At 43.6% G+C, this 22,614-nt stretch overlaps 1 protein-coding gene across 1 annotated transcript in view; it reads right to left on the bottom strand.

Moving 5' to 3' along the window:
- The window catches only part of RYR3 (ryanodine receptor 3), a 282,690-nt gene that overhangs the window by 106,908 nt on the left and 153,168 nt on the right, over nucleotides 1-22,614 (bottom strand). Inside the window, exons 36-44 of the mRNA XM_081886370.1 lie at nucleotides 16,071-16,271; nucleotides 14,486-14,588; nucleotides 12,471-12,608; nucleotides 7,691-7,964; nucleotides 7,135-7,249; nucleotides 3,117-3,246; nucleotides 2,783-2,886; nucleotides 1,391-1,526; nucleotides 334-514 (exon numbers count right to left, since the gene is read on the bottom strand). Of these exons, the coding sequence (XP_081742496.1) occupies nucleotides 334-514; nucleotides 1,391-1,526; nucleotides 2,783-2,886; nucleotides 3,117-3,246; nucleotides 7,135-7,249; nucleotides 7,691-7,964; nucleotides 12,471-12,608; nucleotides 14,486-14,588; nucleotides 16,071-16,271 (1,382 nt within the window). The remainder of the gene's footprint in view (nucleotides 1-333; nucleotides 515-1,390; nucleotides 1,527-2,782; nucleotides 2,887-3,116; nucleotides 3,247-7,134; nucleotides 7,250-7,690; nucleotides 7,965-12,470; nucleotides 12,609-14,485; nucleotides 14,589-16,070; nucleotides 16,272-22,614) is intronic.

Genomic DNA, 22,614 nt, shown 5'->3' with positions numbered 1-22,614 from the left:
AGTATTAAGAAATAATATCCAGTACCAAATTACTTCATGGAAGGGTCAGGTCAGCAGTTCTGGAAAGAAATTGTGCCTCTATGTATTGCAGTTATATAAAGATATATGTCCATACTTCTAGCGAAGCAAGATTTCTAGGCAAAACATCCAGGGAGTATTGTTTTGTTTTACCATCTGATTATGCCAAGTATTTCTACATGGTTACAGAAGTGAGAGCAATTGCTAAGTGTCCTTTTCTACCGTATGGTATGTTATTGTAACTGACACATCATCAAGGCAGACTTTGAATGGCATATTCCAAAATAATGTCAAGTATTGTGTATATCCACGTACAGTTCCCTCTTATATCCCTGAGAGGGAAGATCAAGAGCCGGGTTCTCAGATATCTTAATTGCTCCTTGCATAGCAGCCAACAAACCATTTCCTCCTTCTCCTCTCAGAGCTGGCCCAAAACATTCGGGACGCCGAATTAGAAGCTTGACAACAACACTGGCATTTTCCTCTACACTTTCACCTAAAAACAAAAAAGCAAATTTTACTGACATGAATAAGAAAACCAAACAGTAATGCTGTGTGAAGGCTATACATTATTTTTAAAAGAACACGCACGCACGCACACCCCAAAATCCAAATTTTGTGTAGAGAATTAACCATTCAGATTTCAGATCTTTGATTCAGATTTGGTTTAGCTATTTTCTTCTGGTATCAAAATTTTGGTTCTCCGAGATAGAACTCAGTAGGAAAGATTGGAGAGGAAATCTGAATGAGCTGTTCTGTGTGGTAACTAAGGCACTGATCTTAGGAAAAGCCTCAGCCTCAAATAATGGAACCACAATCAGAGGCCATCGTCAGAGGCCTTCCTCCTAGTGCCTCTGCTATTTGGCTTAGCACAGGTAACAGCTGGGGAAAGGAGTTTATTCCTCGCAGAGGCCCTTATCTGGAATATTCTTCCCATAGAGGCATACCTGGTGTCTTTCCAGCACCGGGTAAAACCTTTGTTATTTTAAAGTACGATGGAGTGGATTTTATGCTTCAATAAACATATTGTGGGGATATTGGTGTATTTTATCTGCTGCTACTCATTAGATCAGTGTTGTTGTTATCCTAAATAACATTGGCTGTCCTTGGAATGTTAGTATTGAAGGGCATGACAAAAATGTACAAAGCCAAAATGAAAAAAAAAGGGGGAATTATAGTTCAAACCGTAAATCTGCATAAAACAAGTAAAATTTGAATAAAAACAAATGACCAAAACCGAAACCTACAGTTAAAATAGCTTATGATTTTGAACTAAGCTTGTGATTTGTTTTCCTGAGATAGCAACTCATGAGATTCAGTCATAGTAAAATATGCATTTTTACATATTTGTCAATCCAGTAACTAAACTTACCATTAACAAAAACAGCAAATCTTAAGAATGACAGATATCGTTCACCCTCTATTGGATTCCAACCAATGTCAGGATATCCTGTTGCTAAAAGCATGGGGCAGCTCTGGAGACCACAGCCTGCCAAGTACGTTACAACCTGTCAAACACAAAGACTGGTAATATCTACAGGAGCTTTATTCCAATGAATTAAAAGTACAAGGTGATTCAGTTTTTAAAATCTATGTGCAAATCTTTGGAAAGAGTAGAAGGAGTGGAACAGTTACCGTATTTTTCGCTCTATAACACGTACCCGACCATAACACGCACGTAGTTTTTAGAGGGAAATCCATAGGCATGCCACCCGTAGGCATTCCCTCCATAACACGCACAGATATTTCCCCTTACTTTCTAGTAGGAAAAAAGTGAGTGTTATAGTGCAAAAAATATGGTAATTTTACTGGCGATTACCACTCTGAATTGAGAAAAGAAAGGATCTGTTTGCAGAAAGAAACTATTTTTCATACATGGATTTTTTTCTAACTGGCACAAAACTGATTATTGGCAGGGGAGGATACGATACCAAGAAGTCTGAAAAACACTTGTGGTATTTTTATATTGCCCAAGAGAAGATTAGCTCTGGCAACACTAGTCCTTCAGTGGGGTGGCACTGAATCCAGACGTATTCACCCCCAAAGAGGTGATCAACAATGACAGAAATATAGATGTCTCAAGCATTCAGTCAAGGACACTCGCAAACACTAGTGTCCCTGACCAAATGCTTGAGGTAACAATCAGGGCTTGAGGTAACAATCAGTCCTGCTCATAGCCTGGCCTCACTCTGATCATGAAAGCTTCTCCCAACACTTTTCACTTTCCGAAGGCTTCCCAGTAGCTCACTTTTAGGTAGGGCAGTTGCTTATTTATTTTACACATGTTAGTGGCCAGTGTGGTGAAGCTGAGCAGCCAAGTTGCCCTCCTGACTCTGCATCTTACCTGGATGAAAATGGGGTGGGGCAGCAGCAAGTTTGGGGCTGAAGCTATACAGCAGACTCAGTGCTTGCACAGGTGTATCCAGGTAGCCCTGCTCCTGCTGTGTCCTGGTAAGATGTAGCAATGCCACCTGTATCAGGAATGTGGCTCCATGGCTCTGCACCACCATACTTTTTTTTTAAGTATCTTTCATATCTTTAATATATTGAGAACAATTCATAAATGAGAGAACTCAAGATTTATTTTATTTTATTTTTACCTTCTGCTTACTATTCTACTTAAGAGTGAAAGGACTGTAGTCATACAATAAAAGTTAAAAATATATGTCAAGTGAAAACTAAGCCTTGTTAAGTAATACATGGCGTGACTGACGACAAAACAAGGGGACCAGAAGAAGAAGAAATTAAGACAGTGAGTGATTACTTTCTCAAGGTCTGGCTCCTCCAGCGCCAGTGCAAGCTCATTATTGTCCATTACTGAGGCAGCTGCTACATCAAGTGGAGTGGAACCCCTCATTGAAGGAGAAGCTGTAGCAAAGACATGATAATGCACAGTAATTAAAATAATTGGTTTGCAGTTATGATTCGTATGCAGCAGAGGGCAGTAGTTAAATGCAGTTTAGATGAAACTCAACTATTCGCATATAAAAAACAACTGCCAAACCAAGATCGTAGCACAATCCAAAGCTAAAAGGCCATAAGTTAAACTTGTGATATGGCAAATGTAGGTGAATGACTATCAAAATTATACAACATACCAAGTCCAACACTGCTGTTTTCAAGTAAGTAGCTTAGATGCTCAAACATAGCCTTTTGGTTCTGGCGACTGATTCGACAAAAATAGCACAGGAACCGACAACAACTTGCTACCATTTTTGGAAAAGCAATCTGTGGAGGGAAAAGAACAGTGCCGAATAATAGGAAGCATTAATTTCTGCACAATTTCCTAATGAATAAATAAATGATATGCAGTCTGCAGAAAAAAGGGAATCTCCAGTGCATATGGCAGAGTCCCCTTGATGATGAAGTGCTGGCAAAACCTGCTTCAGAACTTTGGAATGGAGACAATAGTGTCAGGAGTGCGTGGAGGACTAGGCCCTGTGAACAGTAGGACTTTGCAGGACTGGGGCCTTCCTAAGTTTGTTCTGAAGAGGCAAGGCGCGGCCGCACAGGTGAGGCCAATTGGTAACTCACAGCACCTGGTGGTAAGAGCCAGGAAGGGATATAATGGCATTTCCCTTTGGCTCTTGCCACCAGGTGCTGTGAGTTACCAATCAGCCTCACCTGTGCGGCCACGCCTTGCCTCTTCAGAACAAACTTAGTAAGGCCCCAGGATTCAGCAAAGCGGCAGGAGAAGCAGAGCCCCTTCCATTTCTCCTCCCACTTCGCTGAAGGGGTGCTGCGCAGAGAGGGAAAGCTGCACAGCGCCTCTCCAGCGAAGCGAAGCCAGGAGAGCAAGAGGGGTCGGTGCGCACTGCCTCCTCTTGCTCTCCTGGCTTCAGCGAAAGCAACGCGAAGCACTCCTGCTGCGCTCCGGAGGCTTCGTGTTGCTTTCGCTGAAGCCATGGAGCCTGCATTCGCTCCATAAGACGCACACACATTTCCCCTTACTTTTTAGGAGGGGAAACGTGCGTCTTGCAGAACGAAAAATATGTTGTTGGTATGAGCTTTCGTGTGCATGCACACTTCTTCAGATACATTGTTTCAGTTGGTCTCTAAAGTGCTACTGGAAGGATTTTTTTTTTTTTTTTGTTTCAACTACGGCAGACCAACACAGCTACCTACCTGTAACTATAACTAACCTACAGAGTCATTTTAGGAACCATGAATCTACAGTCTCGACAATCAAACAAAAAACACTTCAACAACCAGTTGCAAAGCACTTAAATTCAAAGAATCACAATCTCTCTGGTTTATTTATTACTGCAATAGAAAAGTTATCTGATCCTAGAAGATTTGAAACAAGGGTTCTGCATCTAAAGACTTGACACCTTAAAACCATATGGTGTCAGTCTGGAGGATAATAACTGACATACCTCAGCTACTCCAAACCAAACACCTTAAGATTCTATCCTCAGTGTTCTAGAACTGGCTACAGCATATCATAGCAGTTGAAGAAGGTGGAAGCCAAAAGGTTTTACTAAAAATATATATACATCTGAGTTGTTAGTTGCTGTAATATACATACACTGTGTGGAAATTATGAAGAAACTAAGCAAAGTGCAAATAGATGCATCAGAATTAGTGCTGTGCCTTACTGCATCATCAAAAACCGAAATAGTGAAGCATGGTACCGGTAAGTCTCAGGCTGATATTAAAGATCCACTTTACTTACCTTGGTAAAAAAAAATTGTTTGCCCAATCCAAGAAAAAGAAGCAACCGTCCCCTGTGATCCTTCCCCCTGCAATACTTACTATGCAGAAAGCATGCACAACCCTAATCTGAAAGGCCCTTATAATAAAATGGCAGTTTCGCATGCATCATCAATGCAGATGAGACCCTCATAAATATTTCTACATCATCATGCTAAGAGAAGACAAGCCCAGTAATCTCTGTCCAATAGTAAAAGCATTAGAATGTTATTTCTCAGCCATTTGCACCATAGAGGGCATGTCTGGGTCAATACTCAAAGCCATTAGCAATTGTCTTCTGTCATCATAAAACATTTGTCATACACATTTGTCAGCCTGAGTAAGAACTTACAGCCATTCAAGTGTCAAACAGCAGAGTGCCACAATAATCGTTCACTCTCCTAAAATATCAGCAGTAGAGTAACATTAGAATTCTGCAGCTTGAATCTTGATAAATGGTATGCTGTTGAAATACCTCCTACTGGCATAATCCAACTGTTTTATTATATCCTATCCAGAGGCATAGCTAGGTGATCTTGCACCCCGGCAGAACCATCCAGATTGCGTCCCCTAGCCATGGACAAATTACCTCTTCTTTCCACCTCTCCTCCACCCATTCAATTCACCCTCTATTTAAAACCATTTCTTATGAGGCAATAATCGATATTTATATTGATGGACATATTTTTAGACGATTTTGCGGGGGGGGGGCATTGCCGGCACCCCTGGTGGGGGCCCACCTTGCCACCCCCTACTATGGCCCTGATCCCATCCCATATTTACACCATAGCATCCAAGTGCTCCCAGTAATGTATTGACAAAGCCTTTCCCAACTTGCTGTCCCCCAGATGTTTGAACCACAACTCCAATCAGCCTCAACCAGTACTGACTGGGACTGATTGGAGATGCAGTCCAAAACATGGAAAGGGCACCAGGTTGGGGAAGGCTGCATTAAAATTGTGCCATGTCAACTCTCACCCTTTTCTCAGTAAATGAGACAAAATATTTTTCGATCATTTTCATTATGTATCTTATATTAAAACCATATGATTTTATAGGCATGCACCTATTTCAGGTGCTTGTGGCACTCAACCTATAATCTTAAAAGCCATATACTTTGAAGCTCAATTGGACTGCATACAACACAGATTTAAGATATATTAGAAAGACTATGATGAGGTTACTACTCTTTTCAGACAAATGATTTTCCTACAGCAAAGTCATAAGGAATTATTTTTGAACCAGAAAATACAAAAGTACAAAGCTCCATGTTGGCTAGACCTTCTTTACATCACCAAAATGAGATACAGATCACAGCAACACTTAAGGCAGGCCAAGCTCAGCAACATACAACCCTTTCCTCATTCATATGCACTGATTTACAACTGATTTACAACTAAGAGAGGTTTTAATGTACTGAGATCTGCATCCCAACCTCCAAAGCTCAAGAGTATGCATACAGAGAAATAAAACATTGCACTGCACCGCTTCAGAAGTCCAATGTTTATTCAATTAGAAAATGTTTAATCTCTTGATCAAAAAGTGGTGTACAAATAAAACTTATAGACAAACACAGGTAAAGTCCCAAAGCCAATCGAAAAAAATATTCACAAAACCATCATAATTTGTTGGTCCCCTTCTGTCTCAGGAGACAATGGAGGAGTGCGCCTTTGGGTGGTGAATCCCTCCCAAAATTAAGCTTTTCTAAAATCCTATTAACTCATGGAAAGAGTAGCACATACGCTTAACTATTACCCACATACAGATAGGACTTTAAAATGCTCAACTAACACATTTTCTGGAACTATTTTCACACATTTTCCTCCTTTGAGCATTTACTTTGCAACTTTTGAGACCTCTTAACACATTACAGTTTTAACAGGTATATGTCAACACCTGCACTGTGTTCCCATTAACACTGTAATGCTTAAAGTACATGCACATCTTTTTCTCACCTTTTGTACACTACAGGAGAACACAATATTCCTGTTAAAATCTCAGTAAGTAAAAAGGTTGAACACACATTACACTGTAACTCCTATGTGTGCAACTGAATGCAGGTTTCAATTATTTGGGCTTATATGCAAACTTATGTGTGCATTCCAAATATTTGGGGGGGCATTTTCCACAAGTACTCCCAGTAGAGGACTATTTTCTAATAAATAGTATTGGCATGCTGCTTAGAACCAGCTTGGCTGAAGCATTTTAATTCTCAATTTCCAACTTCTTTTTTGTATGTGCGATCTTTATAGTCCATCTTTAGTGCAAGAAACCTTGCCTATGCAACTCCCATCATCCATGGAGCTAACAGCTCATACTTTGTACTGCACAAGATAAATATACTAGTCTTCTTTACCCGCAGTTCCTTCCAGCTACAGAAGGCATGCTTCATAACAATCACAGCAAAAATACTTGTGAAATTACCTGAGATTTGTCTCCTCCAAGCACATTTACCATTACTTCCATAACGGTCTCATGCATACCCAGGACTCTCATTAAGTTAGGATGCTGATAAAATACTTTGTTGTTCATTATATCTCTAAATGGGATAAGAAGAAATTCAACAAAAACCGTCATTCTTTCTCCTGCAAGATCTGTGTTTATCAAGCACACAGAAAAAGCACTGCATTTTTAAGGTTCAGAATTAAAGAGCAATTACAAAGATATGACTGTATTCTAATTTCAAGATTATGACACACATTACAAGGTTATTATCAAGAATAACATAGACTGTTTCTCTACCAATATACCAACTCAGTTTAGGCAGGTTCATAGATGTTCATATGGAAAGTAAAGCGATTGTGATAAAAATGGGTGCATATAACGTTCATTTATTCATTCATAATTGAACCAAACCAATATTGTAGCATATGTACAAAATTAGGTTTTATAGTGGGCTTAAGCTACTACTATAACCAGGGCCATAATTTCAATATTTAATTTTTATTTAAAACATACAAATAAAATGTTTATTTCATACCCAAGGCCATTAATCATAAGCAATTCTTCTTCTTTTCCCATTCTGACGCTGAGAAGGGAACGAATTTGACCCAGCGCTGCTAATAAGTTGATTGTGTCTTGCACAGATGTAGCACTTATAGTGTAGGATTTCCTCAGAGCCTGAAGCAGCTCGCCAATGCTGTCATACTGCCTTCGAAGGAGGTTAAACATAATACGAACTAATTCTGGATCTTGGATCTGATCTTCTTGAGCCCAGCGAACCATAGTTTGAGATATTAACTCCTTCAGAGTTGCTGCAATGGAGGGGGAGTGAGGAGAAAAGAAAACGCAAACTATTAGCCACTGAAAAGACATAATTTAAAAGGATTCTTTGAATTCAGTAACCTGAAAGTTGAATTATCAATGACTACCAAAATTATTCAGAAAATACTATTATTAACTGCTGGGAGAAAGGGTCTGGCCATTACTAGCTAGCGGCTCTCACCATGATTCCATAGTATTGTTCTGAGATGGTTTCTTGCAGGGTGTGTGTGTGTGGAGGCAATTTCCCTGTCCCCAAAGCTCACAGCATCTCTCCAGGGGCTTTTGTCTGCCAATTACTTTTTTATTGATTTTCCGTAATTTTTAACAAATTGTCACCAAATTAATACAAATTCAATACACATTTAAAAGCTAACTCCCCCCACCCCCATGTCCCTTTTAATTTCCTCCCTCCTTTGCTGCTTCCAATAAAATAACTTTTCCAACTATCATTTCAAAATACGTTCATCCCTTCTCCCTACACATCACATGTTCAATTACCAATTTCTGCTATGGCTTTTATGCGTTGTTATAACCTGTCCTCAAAATAGTCGAGTAGAGTAAATCCTCTTTTATCTACAATAGTCATTCATCAAATTTTAAAACATTTCCTTCTGATACCTCTTAGGTAACACTTTGCCTGAGAAAAACAGATCTTGCTTCATCCCAGGCAACAAACACACATTCCTCCCTAACATGGCCTTAAGCGTTGCTGTCTGACATCTGCCTCCAGTAATAAACAACTCAGCCTCACTGGTGCTGCGTGCAGAGGGTGAAAATGAAACCTCTAGAATTTTTTTTTTAAAAAAATAAGTAATATACATTCCACCTCCCAACACTGCCAATCCCTCAGGATCACCAACCCTTCTCATTCTGCCAAATTTAACCCTCAATTTTACATACAACCAGCTCCTTAATAAATCCTTAATAAATAAATAAACATAATCCCTATCTCTTCTTCTCTGTCTGAAAGCCTCAGAAGCCGTCAAGATGGTATACATCGTGGTCCATCCTGACACTTTCACTGTTCTTATTTTCAATTTCAAGCTTCGAGAGCGGGTGGGCGGGCTGTTGTAATCTCAACAAAATCCATATCTCCTCTCCACACACCCCGTCCCCGCAAACCAATACATCTTCCTGCAGCCCATCCTGCCGATCCTCAGTTTCATTACATCCAACTCCACAGTTTATTCTCTTCCGAATGCTTAACAGACAGTCAATCCAGCTGTTGCCAATCTTTTCTTCTTTACTATTTCTATTTCATAATACGAAGTTCCAAGGGGTGGTCAAAATCCCTCAAGGTTATTACTCTCCATCTTCTTTCAGGCAAAGTCCTTACTTATAAAAGAAATCCATCGCAAAGAGGTATCTGTAAAGTCCACTCTTCCCGAAAACTTTACATTCCATTGCTTTAGGGAAGGGTAGATAACGCAGATCCCCACACACCCCAAAACTTAAAATATTGCCTCCCCTCCTTCCACCGCTCAACCAAAGCAGAAATTAGCGTCTTTCATTATTTCAAAACCTTTCCAAGCAGATGGTTTTCTCCTGCAGCATAAATCAGGATCCTTTCAAGGGGGTGCCTCTTCGCTTGCCAATTGTTTCTGAATTCAAAGGTATTCCGCAGCTCACCACGGTAGCTTGCTGGGAGCTGTCCTTCGACAGAGCCATTGTACCCAGTGCCCTCGCCTTTTCGTCTGGGAGACAGGGATTTCCACCCCTGCTCACAGACCAAAAAAAGGCATTAATGGATGACCGTGGGTCGTGCCCTTTCAATACACTTGAAAATTTAGGAGAGGTATGCCCCTTACCCCCCTTAATCTCCATCTGGGACTCCTCCTGAGTGCTGGATCACCCAAGAGGGCGACTTGCTGGGTTTGCTGCAAAACAGGAAGTCTCTCCAGGGGGTTTTGGGGAGGGAGAATGCTAGAAGAAGAAGAAGAAGAAGAAGAGGCGGTGAAGGAGGAGGTGGAGGAGGAGGAGTTTGGATTTGATATCCCGCTTTATCACTACCTGAAGGAGTCTCAAAGCGGCTAACATTCTTCTTTCCCTTCCTCCCCCACAACAAACACTCTGTGAGGTGAGTGGGGCTGAGAGACTTCAAAGAAGTGTGACTAGCCCAAGGTCACCAGATTACGAGTCCACTGCTCTTAACCACTACACCACACTGCCACAGCCCCTCTCCCAGTGCTGGAGATGAGTTTTGTCTCAGTTTCCAAAATTTGCCAGAGAATTCACTCCCCACATTAAATTTTGGTTCAGTACTAGCAAAAACTATGGCTTGTCAATTCTGATAACACATAAGACACTTCAAATCATGGCTTCTGATTCTGGTTTGCCAGCTGATTGTAAGCTATATTGTTTGTCAATGTAGACCAGTGGTTCCCAAACTTTTTTTGGCCATGCCCCACCTAAGCACTCCTAAAATCCCCCCAACATATAATTCTTATTATTCAAAAAGTGAACTCCTATTCACGTGGAGGAAGCCTAAAAGGCCATTCACTGTTAATAACTCATTCTCAAATTGCTGCCCTTAAAAATCAAGTTGCCACCCTATGGGCTGTGTGCCCCACGTTGGGAACCACAGATGCAGACATAATGGCAAACTACTACTAAACCTCCTGCTAAACTGTTGAAATCTGTTTGGTTAATGCAAATAAAGCAAACACTTAAATTAAAATCAGAGTCTATGTGATCAAAATAAGCTACCCATCATGAAGGGGTCAGCTTTTTCATGTCATTCATCATTATGAATAATAATATCAGTTTTGTGAGGCATAATGTCCTGGATAATGTTCCCTCTCTTGAGAATAAATTTCAAAGGAGCAAAAATATTTTATTTATGGTTATGCCATGCATGTCCCTGTCAAATATGCTTTCAAATCAGCATGTTTTTGTATGGCATTTTATATTGCCTTTACACCACACCAAGCTTAAAAAATAAAAAGAATTTTAAGAGATGGCATATCATAAGCTTGTGTGAAGAGGATTAGTGAAGTACATATACAGAGTGATGCTATCCCTAACCAAAGGAGGCTGCAGACAGCATATCCAAAAATGTTTTACAAACTCTGCTTAATAGCTATTGCTAGCTTCATGCCATCAGTGACCTAGAATTCCTGAGGTCCTGAACACATGGACACTTCCGAAGTAAATATATTTGTGTTTCATTTTTAATGGTTGACCGGATAAACCACCGGAGCATCAAATTCCATGCATCCTTTACAAAGCTATCTCTGAATCCCAGCTTACTTAACTGTAAATTATGCATTAGTAGTATTGCAAAAACACCAGACACTGAATCTTGCCAACATTTTAAAAGTGGTCTACGGAAGAGGAAAGTGGTGAATCTGTAGCTATCCAAATGTGGCTGGAATATAAGTCCCACCATTCCTCTCCATCAGATGCACCAGCTTCTCCAGAAGATTGAGGGGGCCCAACATGATGTTGCGTGACATCCTGACATTAAGGGGGCCCAGCCCCTCAAAAAATGTTTTTTTTGGGGGGGGGACTGCACAATCTGCATTATATGTCTAACTTACTGACCAAAAAAGGTCAGTTGTAGCCTTACGATGCTAAAAAGATATGTTCAAGACCCTCTCTCAGCAAAACATTGCCTTAGCGTTCCATATTAAAGGATATGACATTCCTCACAAAGCAACAGTGTATAGCATTTTTATCATCTTGTCATCTAAACCTGCTTGGAGAGCCTATCATAGATTGGGTCCATTATTATCACAGTTCCAGTGAAGCTACCCCAAAAACAGCTGCATGTTTCAGACAAAAAACATCCCTGCAGAACAACCAGGGAGAGACTGCCATTCATTTCTACCTATATTTATTTTCATTCAGTATTATGCAGGTCATTAAGCATTGGAAGGAATTACTGTATGCCATACTAATTAGCTCTAAGTGATTGATGAGTGCCTGAAAGAATTCACCAAGGCTCAGGGGGGGAAGTTGGTGGATGTATTCAGCACAGTTTATAGCACTGGTGCTTTGAAAGATAACCCGCATATAACCAAAATGTATTGTAAATGAAAAACTAATTGATATTTCATTATGCCTGCAAAGGATAACATATCAAGACAAGATATGTATGAGCCTTTCCCCAAATGTTCACAGCCTCTTCATTCCACTCCTTGCTTGCGTCATAATAAAAGCAGAAATTCTCTCATTAACCATTCACTTCCTCTGAATGAGGAAACTACAATTAGCAGCTTTGGAACAAGCCAGGAAATTAAACCAACCTTATCCTAACACCCCCACCCCCAAATACCATATATCATTAGTGGTACTACAGTACTTTGAGTACATATATTAATGAATCAATACTATCCTTGTGTAAATTTAAGGCAATATTGGAATCTGGAAGTTCTTGGCTCATATTCATTCATATATACCTCACAGCTCACTGTTCACCTGCTTCCAGGTGTATTATTTTCTTCTCTAAAAATTAAATAAAATGAATTAGTATGAATAACAATTCAAGCTCTTACTGGGATATTTTTCTTCTTCCTCTGTAGGTTCTCTCTTTTCTGTTTTTGGCGGTCCTTTTATTTTATATACCAATGAACGTAGCTTGCCAGTCCATGACAGATCTTCCTCTTCTTCCTCTTCTCCCTCTAATGGAATACCTAATGGGTAATAAACACATTTTGAAATGAAGTGGAGTCTGTGTTTTGCCAGAATTCCCATGATATTAAACTGATGACCCAAGCTTAAATAATAATAAAAAAACATATCTTACAGGCCCACCCATGCACACAATTAGATGTGTACAGTCCTTCTGTGACTGCAGTACTCCACTCATGGTAGACCAGTGAGAAGGAAAGGAGTTGCTGCAGCTGGAATCTCTCATACGTAGAGCAACACACACAATATAAAGTGGGGAAGATATGGTGGGTAACTGGATCAGCTCCTTCATAGACATATCATACTCCTCATGTAAGCTAAAAGTGCTTTTCAACTGTACACATCTGAAATGTAGGCAGGTATTATTGCCATTTTGGGGTGTGTGTGCTCAAGCTGTGAGTAAAAGACTGGTTGATAGGTGAGAAATGAAGATAATGACTGGCTAAAATGTGTTCTGAATATGCATGTTTTGAATAATCTCTGCTTATACAGTGGTACCTCGGGTTACATACGCTTCAGGTTACAGACTCCGCTAAACCAGAAATAGTGCTTCAGGTTAAGAACTTTGCTTCAGGATGAGAACAGAAATCATGCTCCAGCGGCGCAGCAGCAACGGGAGGCAGCGACGAATTAAGTATGTAACCACAGAGGTACCATTGTATATTTCTAGGCACTACACTGAATGAATGGTTTAATACTATTGACCACCATCAATACTTAACTTAAAAGAATTTCTGAACTATTTGTGTGTCTTGAATATACAGTATTTTTCGCTCCATAAGACGCACTCCCCCCCTTAAAATCTAAGGGGAAATGTCTGTGCGTCTTATGGAGCGAATGTGTGGTCCCTGGGGTTGGGCGGGGTATAACCCGGGCTTCCCCTGCCAGCTCCGGGAGAAGCGGCGAAGCTGCGCGCAGCCTCACCGCTTCCCCCCCGACCTGTTTTGGGTACTGGGGGTGGGGGAAGCCCAAGCATCCCCCACCCCAGCCCCCAAAACAGGTATTGGGGGGGTGGAATCCCCCCCCAAAAGTAGGTCACCTTATGGTCAGGTGCGCCTTATGGAGCGAAAAATACAGTACGTGTTTTCTTTCATAATTTAAACAGACTTGCATACTGTGTAATGCTATACAACTCTGAACTTTAACTTCCCATTCCATTCACAGAATGGGTTTTTCTGCCTTCCCTTCCTTCTGCCATACCCCCGTGACCTCTGAAAATATGCTCCTGGGGGGTTGAGGAGTAGAATGGGAGCTGGTAGCCTCCCCCCCCCCCATTCTTCTCTTGCTCCATTGCAATATGAACCTGCTGCTTGCAGAAAAACAGACACACTTTTGTAGCAGGAATATTATATTGGAAGACACATTTCATTTGATGGCCTAAAAAGCCACTTTCTCAATTTCAGTTATTCAGCAATATGACACAAACTCACAGCTAACGTTATTTAAAATACACATAAAGAGCAGGTGAATGGGAAGAAGAGGGCCTCTATATATTTTGTCAACTTCTTACTTTGGGTACAATGTATGTCTGTGCACTTTGCATTAGATTATTTCCCCCATGGGAGTAAATAGCTGGCATTCACTTAAAAGGAAGAAGTAAAGGAGAGAGAATGTTTTCAGATACAAGTTCTGCTGCCCCAAAAACGTTTTTGAGTGTAAATATTTATGTTTTCCTGCTTTTCTAGAGAACATTTGGGAAGATAAGTCTAATTAGCTTTTATGGTGTCTTTTTTATCTTTGCAGTTTTCAGTTTTAATTAATCAATATCATGTTTGCCAGGAAAAGTCAATAAACCAAAACAAAACTGCAGGAATTAATATTTCTCAATAAGCGGAATCTCAGCAATAATATGCTCCACCCAAAATAGGCAATCGCTTACCACAATGGATTAGGAGATCATCGTGAAACTCATATAACTCTTCCTGAATCTCCTCTGGGCAAGGGCAATCCTCTCCCAGTTGAAAGTTTAGCAACATATTAATCTGAAATTATAACAATAAACTGAAATATCTTTGAATAACAGCTATAATCATTACACTATGACCACAATAAGCCAACTCCTACAATGTCACAAAGAGCATACAAAAGAGGAAAATCGGCACTGTCTGCTGGCAAACGTACATACTTTAATAAATTCAACCATTGTATTGCTTTCTCCATTGTCTTCCTGTACCTCTTTTATTTCCCTTATGTTCCTGTTTATTTAGATTATGTCTGTAGCTTGCTTACATTCATTTTTTCTTGATTCTATACTTTTAATGTCTAGTACAGTCATACCTTGGGTTTCAGAGGCTTCAGGATTTTATTTTTTTTTGAGTTACGGACCCGCCGAAACCCGGAAGTACCGGAACGGGTTACTTTCAGGTTTCGGCGGTTGCACATGTGCAGAAGCGCTAAATCGCGCTTTGTGCATGCACAGAAGCACCGAATCACAACCCGCGCATGCACAGACGTGCCACTGCGGGTTGCGAACGTGCAACCTGCACGGCTCACGTTTGCAACCCGAGCGTCCACTGTATTTATTTATTTATTTGGATACATAATATATAATAAATGGCATTAATATTATTCCAATAACTCTGGAGGGAAGAAGTTCTAAGAGTCAACAAGAGTGCCTGAAAAATATAGTCCAATGCCTTCCTAGATTTCTGACAGTCTCATTGCATCCCTTCGAATTTCTTTGAAAGGCTCATCCTTGATCAAATGGTGGGGGGCATACAAAAATGCTACAGCCTGCAGTGATCAAGTACAAGCAACTAACTCAAATACTGAATACTTTAAAGATATGCAGGTATTGCTATTCTCGGGGGGGGGGTTGTATGCAACTGGACATAGCAGAGCTCTTAGCAGTGTAACAGGACTTGAGTTGATCTTTCACAATTCCCCCTTCCACCCATCACGGTGCCATCCATGACTAATGCTGTTTTGAGGGGTCCTCACTGTGGGTTAAACCACAGAGTCTAGGATTTGCCGATCAGAAGGTCAGTGGTTCGAATCCCCATGATGGGGTGAGCTCCCGTTGCTCGGTCCCTGCTCCTGCCAACCTAGCAGTTTGAAAGCACGTCAAAGTGCAAGAAGATAAATAGGTACCGCTCCAGCGGGAAGGTAAACGGCGTTTCTGTGTGCTGCTCTGGTTTGCCAGAAGTGGCTTAGTCATGCTGGCCACATGACCCGGAAGTTGTACGCCGGCTCCCTCGGCCAATAAAGCGAGATGAGCGCCACAACCCCAGAGTCGGTCAGGACTGGACCTAATGGTCAGGGGTCCCTTTGCCTTTACCTAACTCTATGAAGCAGTTTTGAAAGGGTCTGCAGACAGAAGGGCAGATATCCAAAGACTGCTTTGATCCCTGTTCTGCTGCTTTTTACTGGACACTGTATTTTAAGGTTTCTGAAAGCTTTACTCCATTTCATCATCATACTGTACTAGAAAGGAAAAATGGAAGAAAGGAAGGAAGGAAATCTACCTGCTCTTGAGGAGGAGAGCGAAATTCCTTTGTCTTCTTAGCTGTTAAAGCAGCAGACATATTCAAGGCTTGCATGAGTTCATTATATCTATATTTCTGATTGTACTGCAACTTTGAGACGTAAGTATCTGCGAATGATACAATGGCTTCCACTCTGTGTTTCAGCTCACAGTCGCAGAAATAATTTAATAGCTCACACATCTAGCATAAAATAAGAGATGCATTATGTGGCCAAGTTATGGAACAGGACAAATAAATTCATGTGAAAGAACAACAGCATAGTTTGCCACATTACTGTCAGTGGATACTCAGTTTTGTAGTTAATGAGAAGGAGCGTGGGTTATTGGATCCTAAGAGGCCCTTTTATATGTGCAAGGAGGTCTACCACTCTAAGAGGCTAATGCTAGAGTGCTGTGTGAGAAAAGAGCAAATAAATCCACAATGTTTATGTGCTTTTACAAGAGCTCATGCAACCTTTTGCAGAAGCACAAAAACTTCCATAGAACTTAGCTATTATAACACCGGGAGATTAGATCAGAATACTCCTCCCATTGAATTTATGGTTTCATTTATGGTCTAGTAATTTTAATGAATTACACGGTTTATATTTGTACTGAGCTATATGTAAACTGCCCTAGGACCAGATGGTAAAAAGTGAGTGTAAGTACATTTAAACAAACAAGTCAACCAACTATAGTGCAAGCTCTTACACAAGCTTTTGCAGAACTGCACTAAAAGCTACTTTCCATCTGCTTATACTTCTTTTATCCAACCCAATGCCTATTATTTGCTTACTGTCAGGGAACTGACATCTAAAGCGCCGGAGGCGCAAAGGCTCACTGAGGGTGAGAGAGCAGTAGCAGCGGAAGAGGGAACCAGTAGAGGGCGAGCAAGAACTCCAAGGGAAAGTGAGTCGGAGGGATGGCTCAGAGACGCTTCAAGCGAAACCAGTGGGGAGGTCTCAGGACCTCCTATAGGGACACCCACACCTCGACGGAAACTGTCACGCCGAGAGGCCAGACGACGTGTTTCCGTTAAGGAGCTTTTATGTTGGAAACGTTTCCGAAAGCAGCCACTTTCGGATACTACTAGTGATTGACGCAGCCATGCTGGAGGGGCTCCGTCACAGGCAGAGGTTTGAAAGCCTGATCAAACTCTGAGGGAGTTGCATTTTACGCACAAGCAGCTCATCGTCCCATCACAGCAATCCGAAAGTCTCCGAAAGCCAGCTTGTGCAGGGAGAAGCATCATGAGCAATCCAGCCGGAACCGGGGAAGCAGGAGCAGCTGGAGGAGGTCCAAGCCTGGAAGAAAGGTACAGGGCGTTGGAGATCCAGTTGGCGCTGCAAACGGCGAGGCTTGAGGAGAGGAGGGCTCAGGATGCAGAAAAGGGAAAGGAGAAAACCACCCCGCTCGCCAGAAAGGTGCCAGGATTGGTGCAGAAATTCGGGGGGGATCCCAGGAACTATCATGCCTTTAGAACAGAGATGCAATACGCTCTAAACTTGCAGTTTGATGACTTCCCCGATGAGGAATCGCGAGTGGCGTATGTGATTGGCCATCTCAAATCCGGGGCGAAAGATTGGGTTAGACCCCTGATGGCAGCGAATAATGAGATCTTAAAGGACACGAGGAAGTTTTTTCGTGCCATGGACCTGATGTTTTCCAGCGATATTGAGCAGGGGGTGGTGCGAAGGCAGTTAATGGCTTGCCAGCAAGGAAGCAGATCTGTCCGTGAGTACTGGACTGAATTTACCATGTTGATTCACAAATTGGGGTGGGACCTATCGGCGGAGCCCATCCAAATGCTTTTCGAAGAGGGGCTTTCTTCAACCGTCAAAGATGAGCTTTCCCGGGGCCCCAGGGCGGAGTCTATGGACCAGTTAACCAAATCTGCGCTGGCCATAGGAGCGCGCCAGGAGGCGAGGGCTATGGAAAAGCGGGAAGGGAAAGGAGACCGTTGGAGGGAGTTCCGCATTCCAGACATTCCAGAGCCACCTTTCCCGCCGGCAGAGCCGATGGAAGTTGGAACAGCGCGGGCGCGCGCAGTTTCAAATCCCAGTGAAGGGCGGAAAAAGGAGGGAAAGAGCGCCAAGAGATGTTATCTCTGCCAACAGCCAGGGCACTTTGCCAGAGTTTGCCCACAAAGAAAGGAATGGCAAGGGATGGCAGGAGCTGTTGGGGGAAAGGAAGAGGAAAGCAAGGAGCAAGTAAAAGCCAACGCCTGGCTGCCACCGTTGGGGCACAGCAGCCAGGCCAAAGAGCAATGAAAGTGCCCATGCCAGAACCCCCCAGACCCGCTTTAGTGATAGAGGTGTTACTAGAACTGCCAAACGGACACCCACTAAAGGTCAAGGCGGTTTTGGATTCAGGCAGCTCCTGTAATTTCATGAGTAAGGAGTTTGCAGCTGAGCACCAGATACAGACTATCCCTTTAAGTAACCCCTTGCAGGTGACTACGATTGACGGCAGAGAGCTGTTGGGGGGAGAAGTTAGCCAACAGACTGTCCCGATGATAATGAGAGTGGCAAGGCACACCGAACAGATAGCGTTTAATGTGGCCATCCTGGGAGGAGCGCCCATCATTTTGGGGATGAGCTGGCTGGCGCTACACGATCCGCTAGTGGGCTGGCATCAGAGGGTGGTCTCCTTTGGGTCAGCGCATTGCCTAGAACACTGCAAGGAGGGGAAGGTTTCGGGAGGAGACAGAGTCACCCTAGCGGGGATGGAAGTGATGGACAAAGGGAAGGTGCCCCCGCAATACGCAGATCTGAGCAACGTATTCAGCGAAAGGGAAGCAGACAAACTGCCACCGCATAGACCCTTTGACTGTCAAATCAACCTACTCCCAGGGGCCCAACTCCCAGTAGGCAAGCTGTACGCCATGTCAGACAGGGAGATGCAGGAGCTGAGGGAGTTCATTGACAAAAACTTGAAGCGAGGTTTCATCAGAGAGTCCCGAGCGGTGGGGGGCAGCCCAGTGTTCTTTGTGGACAAAAAGAACACAGACAAACCGAGACTGGTGTGTGACTTCAGGGCCCTCAATGCAGTGTCGGAGCCCCTGGCTTTCCCTATGCCCTGAATTGATGACATTTTGACCAGAGTAAGGAAGGGAAAGATTTTTACAAAACTGGACCTGCGGGGGGCGTACAATCTGATACGCATAAGGAAGGGAGATGAATGGAAGACCACCATGTTTACCCCGTTGGGAGCCTTTGAATACCTCGTTATGCCCTTCGGTCTACAAGGGGGCTCCGCGTGTTTTCAAGCTTTTATAAACCACGTTCTGGGACCTTTGCTCTACAAGAATTGTGTGGCCTTTTTAGACGACGTGTTGGTGTATTCGGAAAATGAGGAACAGCATGTGAGGGACGTTCGAGAAGTGTTGGGCAGGCTGCAAGCCAACCAGCTGTGGGTGAAACTGGAGAAGTGCCAGTTTCATACCAAGGAGGTGGAATTCCTGGGGTACCGCTTGTCAGACAAGGGATTGGCCATGGATCCAGGCAAGGTCCAAGCGGTACTGGAATGGAAGACACCGAAGACCAAGAAGGACGTGCAAAGATTCTTGGGATTTGGGAACTTTTATCGGAAGTTCATCAAGAACTTTGCCCACTTGACGGCGCCCATCACCGACTGTCTCAGCAGCAAGAAGAAATTTGTTTGGACGGCAGAGGCGGATCGAGCCTTTGAAGAACTGAAAAGGGCTTTCGCCTCGGAAGAACAACTTCTGCATGTGGATTTACGAAAACCCATGAGAGTGGAAACAGATGCATCCGACCGGGCGGTAGGGGCGGTCCTTCTTCAACCGGGGAGGAGTGCGTCGGAGTGGAGACCGTGTGCCTTCTTCTCGCGGAAGCTGAATAAGTCCGAGAGGAATTACACGGTGTATGACAGGGAACTACTTGCCATTCACGAAGCATTCCGGAGGTGGAGACATTTATTAATTGGGGCACAACACAAGGTGCAAGTGTGCACCGACCACAAAAATTTAGAGTATTGGAGAACAGCTCGAGTGCTCAACCAACGACAAGTGAGATGGGCACAGGAATTCTCCAAATTTAACTTTGAGATTTGTTATGTGCCAGGCCCAGAAAACGTCAGGGCGGACGCGCTCTCACGCAAACCAGAATATTGGGAAGGGGAGGGGGTGATCGAAGAGAGACATGTCATCCCGGAGGACCGCTGGGTGTGTGGGGCGGCGATGGTGGGGCAACGAGAACTGGTGGAGGAAACGGAAAATGATGAATATGCCCAGGATAAGCTCAGAGGTCTCAGGGGGGAGGGCGAGAGCCCCGGAGGTTTTGAGGAAAGAAATGGGGCATTGTATTACAAAGGGGCACTGTATATACCCGAAGGTGAATTGAGGGGGAGAGTACTCAAGCAGTTGCATGATAGCCCCACGGCGGGACATTTTGGGCAACACAAGACCATGTGGTTGGTTACCAGGGAATTTTGGTGGCCTAAGGTGAGGGAAGATGTAAGGGAGTATGTAAGAGGGTGTGACCAATGTCAGCGAGCCAAAGGGGAAAGAAGGGCGCCGGCAGGGTTATTAGAACCTTTACCCACACCAGAACGGCCTTGGGAAGCGATATCAATAGATTTTATGACGGATCTGCCAAGGTCCAAGGGGAAAACAGCCATCATGGTAGTAGTAGACCTGTTAACTAAGATGTGCCACTTTGTAGCATGCTCACATGCAGTCACAGCGGAAGAAACGGCGAAGTTGTTTGTGGAACATATCTTTAGGTTGCACGGGGCTCCCTCGAGGGTGATCTCAGATCGAGGCAAACAATTTACTTCCAGGTTCTGGAGGAAGCTCATGAGCTTGTTACACGTGGAAGTCAATTTTTCAACTGCCCGGCACCCTGAAACCAACGGGCAGGCGGAAAGGGCAAATGGCATTCTTCAACAATATCTTAGGTGTTATGTCAATGACAGAGAGAACGATTGGGTCGAAAAGTTGGCGTTGGCAGAATTTGCCTACAATAATGCGGAGAATGTGTCCACAGGGATGAGTCCCTTTTTGGCTAATTACGGGTGTCACCCCAGGGCATTTCCAGGGGAAGGAGGGGAGAGATGGAGCGTCCCAGCGGCTGAACATTTTGTAGAAGAGATGGAAGCCATCCATCAGCAGCTCCAGCTCAACTTAGAAAGGGCTAAGGCACAATATAAGAAGCAGGCAGACAAGAACAGAAGGGAAGGTGAAACCATAAGGGTGGGGGATCAAGTGTGGTTGTCAACCCAAGGGTTGCCGTTCAAAGGGGGTTGTAAGAAACTGAGGCCCAGAAGATTGGGACCCTTTGAGGTGATTCAGCAGGTCAACCCGGTAGCTTTCAAACTCCGATTACCCAATCACATGAAATTGCACCCAGTGTTCCACAGGTCGTTACTGTCACCATACAGGGGAGGAGGTGAAGGGGAGCACGTCAGGGGACCAGCCTTGGAAGAGAGGGAACGCCGCAACCATGTAGCGGAAATCCTCGATTCCAGGTGGAAGGGAAATCAGGTGGAGTATTTAGTGGCGTGGGAAGGGGAACCGGAGTCAGAAAACACCTGGGTAAGTGCGCAGGAAGTCAATGACGAGGTTTTAACAGAAACGTTCCATCAAAGGTTCCCGAGGAAACCTCAGCCGATAGCAAGGTTTAGGAGGGAGTATTTCGGCACCACCGATGAGGAAGAGGAAATGGAAGGGTTCGCGGAGTCGGAGTTGGAAGAGGGAGTGGACTCTGATGACGAAGAGTACCTAGAGAGTAGGAACAGCAACAAGTGGAAGGAAGTGTTCGCGACGTCGGAAGATGAGGGAGGTTCTTTCAAGGGTTTTACCTCCTCACCGCCAGTAGGAGAGGAGACGGGAGGGGGTGAAGGGGGCCCTGGAGGGGAGGTGGATGTCAGGGAACTGACATCTAAAGCGCCGGAGGCGCAAAGGCTCACTGAGGGTGAGAGAGCAGTAGCAGCGGAAGAGGGAACCAGTAGAGGGCGAGCAAGAACTCCAAGGGAAAGTGAGTCGGAGGGATGGCTCAGAGACGCTTCAAGCGAAACCAGTGGGGAGGTCTCAGGACCTCCTATAGGGACACCCACACCTCGACGGAAACTGTCACGCCGAGAGGCCAGACGACGTGTTTCCGTTAAGGAGCTTTTATGTTGGAAACGTTTCCGAAAGCAGCCACTTTCGGATACTACTAGTGATTGACGCAGCCATGCTGGAGGGGCTCCGTCACAGGCAGAGGTTTGAAAGCCTGATCAAACTCTGAGGGAGTTGCATTTTACGCACAAGCAGCTCATCGTCCCATCACACTTACTAACTTATGTGTGAAAATTAAAAGTGAGGGGACAAATCACCACAGGTATATAATATGATTAAACCAGTGTGTTCCCCAGTGGTGCATCTTCAATGTACAAACGTACATAATTTATATCAAAAGTATGTGACAGGGTTGTATCCATTGTTGCACAAGCAAAATTTCACTTACACACTGAGGCTTCCCTGTCTCTTCCTCCCTGGCACACTCCCAAAATCTCCTCCTGAGGCTCTTCCAATCCTCAGG

This window comes from Podarcis melisellensis (assembly GCF_964234715.1).
Source record: "Podarcis melisellensis genome assembly, chromosome: 1".
Classification (NCBI taxonomy): domain Eukaryota; kingdom Metazoa; phylum Chordata; class Lepidosauria; order Squamata; family Lacertidae; genus Podarcis; species Podarcis melisellensis.
This window is presented reverse-complemented; position numbering and strand designations above follow the sequence as displayed.